At 41.0% G+C, this 7,078-nt stretch overlaps 1 protein-coding gene across 1 annotated transcript; it reads right to left on the bottom strand.

Moving 5' to 3' along the window:
• Positions 1–1,123: 1,123 nt before the first annotated feature.
• Positions 1,124–5,810, bottom strand: MAP3K7CL (MAP3K7 C-terminal like). The gene is made up of 3 exons (XM_075850955.1): positions 5,752–5,810; positions 4,524–4,639; positions 1,124–2,444 (listed from the first exon to the last, which is right to left on the bottom strand). The coding sequence occupies exons 2-3, from the start codon at positions 4,604–4,606 to the stop codon at positions 2,264–2,266; spliced, it is 264 nt and encodes an 87-aa protein (XP_075707070.1). The 5' UTR covers positions 4,607–4,639; positions 5,752–5,810; the 3' UTR covers positions 1,124–2,263.
• Positions 5,811–7,078: the final 1,268 nt, after the last annotated feature.

The following is a 7,078-nucleotide window of genomic DNA, read 5'->3' on the forward strand; positions in this document are numbered from 1 at the left end:
CCAGGAGGGGTGCCCAGTGGCTCCTTCCCTTCTTTATACACCATTGTTCATCTTACAGAATAGCTGTCACAACTGATCTGGATATGAATAGAACATTGGTTTAGCTTCCAAAATGGTTGGCCAAATAATCAAGTGACAGGCAGACTGTAAAGAAGACATATACAATGTTTGCAGCAAACATATCCTACACATATGAGGCCATATGTAGCCCGCCATAATAGAATGTGGACAGACGGAGGCAAATAACTAAGGAAAAGGACATTGAACAATATCAAAGTTATGTTCAAAAAAGAACAGGGGTCGTATGTACTAAAAAAAAACAATTTTTGATGTAATAATTCATCATCTCAATTGAATCTGATGAGAGTTTATGACCCTTCCCTATTAAAGGTGTAATTTCCTTAAAGGCGTTCTCTAGTTTTGTTACTTTTTGAGGTATCACATCAAAATAGGGAAACAGGGAAAAGGCCATGTATGTGCAACCAGGCGTATCTTGAAGCTTCTGGGTCTCAATGCAAAATCTGTACCTGGGTACTCCCATCTACCATGTGCTATTTATGTTACTGGTATCTTCTTATGTGGTAGAGGTACCCTCAGGCAACAGGGCCTGGGTATGACTGCTACCTCCACACCACCTATAGCTACACTCCATTTATATAAATCGGTTTCTATGCTTGGCTGTGTTTAGCTATAGAAATTCAAGCAAGGTGCCGTATAGAGCCATAAGATGCCATTCTGTGCGGAGTACCAGGATCCCTTCACTCAGAAGACTGTCGGAGCCCCAGCTACCTGACCTCTATTTATGATATTTTTCTTCATGTCCAACCAGACACATAACTGGTGGCTTCTTGGCTTCAATGCAAAATTTGTAACAGAGCCCTCCGTACCCTGTGCCATTTATTACAGTGGTAGTGTCTTACGTGGCAGAGGGGCCTCTGCACAAAAGAGTCCTCTGTGTGATTGCTACCTTTCCATCTTCTATAGCTACACTAATGGTGACCCCTTTAAAAAAAAATATATATATATATATTTATTTTACTTTTTTTATTTTTTTTTATTTGTTGTCTATAAGTAAAATATAAGTACCATTGGCAATTTATTTGTTAAGAAAATGGATCTCGATAAAGGTTTATTTATGGTTGTTATGGCAGGTTATGTAATGCCTACTGACAACCTGTAGGTGTCAGTACTGCAAAAGCTGTTGTGCTTGTCATTTTCAACAGGGTCATCTTAACAAATGGAAACATCAATTATATTTACAAAACATAAAACTTATAGGTTAGATACACTTCCCCATTAGATTAAGATATAATTTATCAACAAAATGCAAATGTATAAAATCCATCACAACCCGGCTTTTGCAGTAATGTTTAGTTACAATATGAACATCCTTCCGACATAATGCTCTGATCACCTTTCTATAGCAAAAAAAAATACAAAGAGCATCATTTGCTCTGGGGGACCAGTAACAATAGGAAATGTGCAATTCTTTATTTCCCCTGTGGTGGCGCTGCAGGGAAAATGATCATTGCTGCCAGAATCCTCCACCCATTACAGTTGATCACCGGAGGTCCTAGCAATGGGAGATCCTGTGATCAGCTTATTTGCCAGGGGACCATTCTAACAAAAACAAAACCTGGTTTATTGATATGGTCATTACTTTGGAACATTACTAAGAATAAAGGGGAAAAAAAATTACTCTCAGGTCTGAAAGGTTCCTCTGGTTTTACACATTTGCACATCGTTATTAAAGGGATTCTGTCGCCAGGACAGTTTCCCTTTAGGAAATTTGCAGGGTGCCCTATCGAAGCCAAACTAGTGGGTGCCAACTTAATGTGGGCAGATCATGAAAAAAAAAGCTAGAAACAAGGCTTTTCCGGTCTCTAATGAGTCAGGGCTGCAGAGTAGTTTGTCATGTGACCTCTGCCAGCTCTGCTGAATGGCTGAGTATGCTTAAAGTAGGAGGAACATAAATAATAATGGATAATCCGGCCCCTGAGGGGCACTTTGGCAGACTCATTAGTAGGCCCAATAGTGCCCTTTAATTTAGCATTATTAGGATATCTCACATCCTAACATAATAAATCTTGTTCTGGTGACAGTTTCCCTTTAAGATGCACCATCATGGCTTACAAGTCACCTATAAATCACTTTGGAAACGTGATATCAATTATCACAACATTCTAACAAATGTGTAAATTAAAAGTGCTGATGTGTCGATCACTTTGTACGGGGTTGTTGCTTGTCATTTGCCGTTTCACTGTTAGGATGAACCCTGCCGTTTCTGGTACTGTATCCTCAGTTTTTCTAACTGCTCTTTACATCGGGAGTGAGCCAGGCTAAGGCTCTGATTCTCTTTACTGAGGTCCTCATAGGCTTGCGCTAAGTGAGCGGCATCTGAGTTTTCCTTCTCAAACCGATCCAGCCTGGCCATTAACTCTTTTCTGAAAAATAATGAGAAAAAAAGACTTTAAAAAAAGTGGCCAGAATACAGACAAAACTTTTTATATTCAAAAATACCTCCTCTTTACTTAAAGCGACCCCACAGCTCTGTGACAAAATGCTATGTATGACGCAGTATATGGAGATATACTACCTGGTGCCGTACAGTTGCGCCCCTCTGTCGTGGATCCGCTGCTTTGTGGTCCCCTCTGTGTTGTCCCCACATGGCTGCAGTGCTTCTTAAACTATGAGTCTGAGACACTCCCACTGTTCTCGGATTGGTCAGAGCTGCTCACGTGAGCAGTTCTGGCCAATCCGAGAACAAAGGGAGTTTCTTAGACTCAGTTTGTGAGGCATTGTGGCCATTTTGGGACAATATAGAGGGGACCCCAAAGCAGTGGATCCACAGCAGAGGGGCGCAACTCTAGGGCACCAGGTAACATAACTCCATATACCCCGTCACATTTATAATTTTTGTACTGGAATCGGAGGGTCCCCTTAATATCTCCAGTGAACTTAATGAAGTTTCCGTCAACGTAACTTGGGGATTTGGAAACCTATGAGCTACAGTATGAGTTGGAGGGGGATTCTCCACTAGAAGCATTGGAGAATCCCTCTATAATAAGGGGCCGTACAGAGGCATGATACGGCAGCACATGAGGTGACTATGAGTTCATAATACGGATACTGCCGTACAGGATCATTGCTTACACAGAACATCACATTCATATTATTTACATTTTCATTTTTATTAATTTTTTTATTTTTTTTTGTAACTTATTTATCTTTATTTTTTATCATATATATAAGGTTATTATATATAGGCACAGCCTATGATATATGTTTTAAGGTATTAGTACAGTCAAAATCGTGCCCTATTTTGAGGTATCCTTGCCACAAAATTTCGATAGTTAGATATATACCATAAAGACATCGCCAAGGGTATATATAATTTGCATTTCAATCTTCTATAGTTGATATTTTTGATAATTAACATTGTCCTTTATAGTGTATGAGTAACGCTTATTTTCTATAATGCAGTTTTTTATGATTACTTGTGGGTATCCAATCAAACCAGCGCACCCTGTTTATCCTTATTGTGTCGCACCATAGGTGAGTCACCTCAGTGGCGTAACTACCGCTGTAGTAGCCGTAGCGGCTGCTACGGGCCCCTCAGCATGAGGGGGCCCGTGCCACACGCAGGCACGGCCCCCCTCCCATGGCCGGAGGCTCCGCTAGTAGCCGCTATGGCTGCTACAGCGCGACGCCACTGAAGGGGTTGTTCCTACAAAAGACATGCATCCCCTATCCACAGGATAGGGAATACATGTTTGATCGCTGGGACGCCCAGCGATAAGGAGAACAGGGGACCGAAACTCCCCCGAAGTTCTCCATGTCAAACCTCGGACTTCCGGGGTCTGTCGGCAGCTCCATAGAAATGAATTGTGCACTGGTCGCGCTTGTGCACATGCGTGACCAGCGCTCCTTTCATTTTTATTGAACTGCGCAGACGCCGGAAGTCCGAGGTTTGACATGGAGAACTTCGGGGGACTTCTGATCAGAAAAAAATCTGATCAGACTGGAATAGTTATGGCCGTTTTTCTTGTGCTGACAGTTTTTGGATGTTGGCTCCAGTCCTCAGACCACCACCGATGTGACCTCAGTGTGTGTATTAACACAACTTTTTTGTTAAAATGTCTAGTGACCTAAAGCTTTAATAACTTCTAAAGGAGTTTGGACATTTTTTGGGGGAAATTGGTCGTGGGCTAATCCTACAGACCTCCACCAATGACCTCTTCTACTATTAATGGTGTAGTATTTGACATTGTGCTTCAATTAGCTCTGAAGGGGTTGAGATGCTTTTCAGAGCTCCCCAGACGTAGAAGTTTGGGAATGTGTGGGTAGTCCAACCTCCTGGTCCCTCACCGATAGCATCTTCTGAAAAGTCTCTGTAGTCTATCAATGTCAGAAGAACGTTTGATGAGCACTATCGATTGTCATTGGAGCAGTTTCCTTCTATAGATTTGATCATGATAAAATACATTTAGTACATTTTGGCTTACCCTATGCGGAGAACTTACTTCCGTTCCTCCAGCAGTGTAATCTCCCTCTTCACTTGGTGGTATTCCTCAGAGATTTTACAATGCTGCTTGAACACCTGCATGGACTCCTTGGACGTGTTACATGGTGGAAGAGGCTGAAGATCAACATCGGTAAAGAACGTCAATACATGAATGTAGGGCAGTAAATATTAAAGTCGCCCTGTATGGAACCTTTTCTTCTAAGTGTCCACTCCTACTTCCTCTGCTCAAATGTCTTACCCACTGGTTTAAATAAATTCCACATTTCTTACTTTTACAAAAATTTCTTAAAGGGATTGTCCAAGATTACAAAAACATGGCTGCTTTCTTCCAGAAACAGCACCACACCTGTCCAATTGGTTGTGTCTTGTATTGCCCCACAACTCCATAGAAGTAAATAGGGTTGAGCTGCAATACCATACACAACCTGTGGACAGGTGTGGTGCTGTTTTTGCAAGAAAGCAGCCATGTTTTTGTAACCCTGCCAACCACTTTAAGTCTAGACCCAGCCGGCTTCTGTGACAAACGGCACAAAAACTATTGTGCCGCTTGTCTTATAACCTTATATAAATAACACAATGGACTCTAGCTGATGGGTCTGTTATATTCATGAAGGGAGCGGTGCCCCTGTATAAGGCTGTATACAGCAGGTGTCACTAAAGAGGGAGGAAGCCAAAAGCAGCGCTCTCTTCATGAATACAGCAGACTCATAAGCTCATAGGAGTCAGTGAGGTTATATTGGGGTTGGGGTTGTATTTTTTGTGTCGCTTGTTACTATAGCCCCTCAGACCTGGACTCAAGAGGAAGGGTCTGGTATTTTCTATATGAATTTCCACACTGCAAATCTGCAATGAAGTTGGATGTCCATGTGGCTGCAAGATCAGACTATGCTGGGTTTGTTTGTTGTCTGTTAACATAGTCCTGCATAGGAGCTGTATACATAAAACGGTAGATTTTTTTATCAAGACTGAGAGCAAATTTGCTTTATGTTTTGTTTTCAGAAGCAATAAAAATGTTTGCAAACAAGGATATAACCCTTTAACCATTTGACAGTAAAAAAGATGACTAGAGGATGCGGACATTCAAAGTATTTCCTTCTTTTATGGTAATGCTTTCTAATGACATACCATTATTCACTTTTTTGCTACTTTGCCGCATCGCTCTCTATTTTTATTACTGTCCCTTAGCAATAGCAAAAATCTCTATAGAAAGTATCAGTCATTGTTACCTGAAGTTGTTGGTCTAGATCTGGAAATGACAAAGGGAAAGTTTTCTCTGCAGATGTTTCATCTGTTAAAAGCAAAAACAATTATATCACCTTTAAGTTGGAATGGAATTTAATCTAAATATATATAATTTTTAAGTCATTCAATTATTTATCTGCTGGGTGCAGGATTGATCACGCTCCACTAGGGGCACTGTTCCATAAATCAAGACTATAAACTATATTTTCTGTACAGATGGAGAGCTGATATGTTACTCTGTGATAATTCAGGTAAATCCATTAACATTTTGAACCTGATAGGAACTTTTGTTGTAATTTTTTTCATTGAAACAACACAAATAAGCGAAAGAAAAAACTTTTTACATGCTGCATCGGAGATCTGGTTTTCTAATGCAGCATTTCCAAAAATGTTAAAAAAAAATGCTTATAATTCCACCAAAGCCATGTGAATTAACATGCAGCTTTTTATGGTTTATTAGGTATAATAGTAGTAACAGAATAGAAAACAGAATGTATAGTATACAGCAGGGGCGGAAACCAACAACAGGGGGCCCCTGTGCAAGAACAGCATACGGGCCCCTTGTTTTTGAACCTACCAGCCACAGACCACATCTTTCATGGCTCTCCAGAAAATCTAGAGCGGTTATCTCTTATGTGATCTAATAGGAGGAATAGGTTGTGCATATGGTATGTCCACCCCTGGATGCAGTGCTGTGAAAACCATTAACCCCCTCTTCTTTGTAGGGCTTTTTTCAGGTTTCTGTTGCTGTTTGATGGCCAGCGTGAACCTGACAGATGCTTTATATATCCTGGGGATCGGTCAGGATCCATTAAGATCTTGTTAGAACAGATGTGATATTCTGATGCCAGTATGAACAGAGCCCTAGTACCCATGGATAGGTTCTCATACATGAACTGCTCATTTCAGGTTCTCAGCATCTTTCTAGGATAATACAAACCGTTAAGTTTGCTTCTCCTCATCCATTCAGGTGTAGACTTGCTTCCGTTCCTCATAACATTGTCTTGCTTAATAACTCAATTACGCTCACAGAGATGATGGGACACCTTGTACAGGGCAGAAATCATGGTTCTTTCAATAATGGCATATTGTTCAGGACCTGAGGCAGCAAAAAATCCACACCACCACCATACCACCACCAGCATACCACCACACCACCATACCACCATACCATGACCAACATACCACCACCACCATACCATCACCAACATACCACCAACACATTGGACTCTTGGTGTGATATTTTCCTGGGAAAGCTATATTTTCTGCACCAGATAAAACATGTGGTCCAACAAGTTTCACTGTTGACTC

This window comes from Rhinoderma darwinii, chromosome 2, assembly GCF_050947455.1.
Source record: "Rhinoderma darwinii isolate aRhiDar2 chromosome 2, aRhiDar2.hap1, whole genome shotgun sequence".
Taxonomy (NCBI): domain Eukaryota; kingdom Metazoa; phylum Chordata; class Amphibia; order Anura; family Rhinodermatidae; genus Rhinoderma; species Rhinoderma darwinii.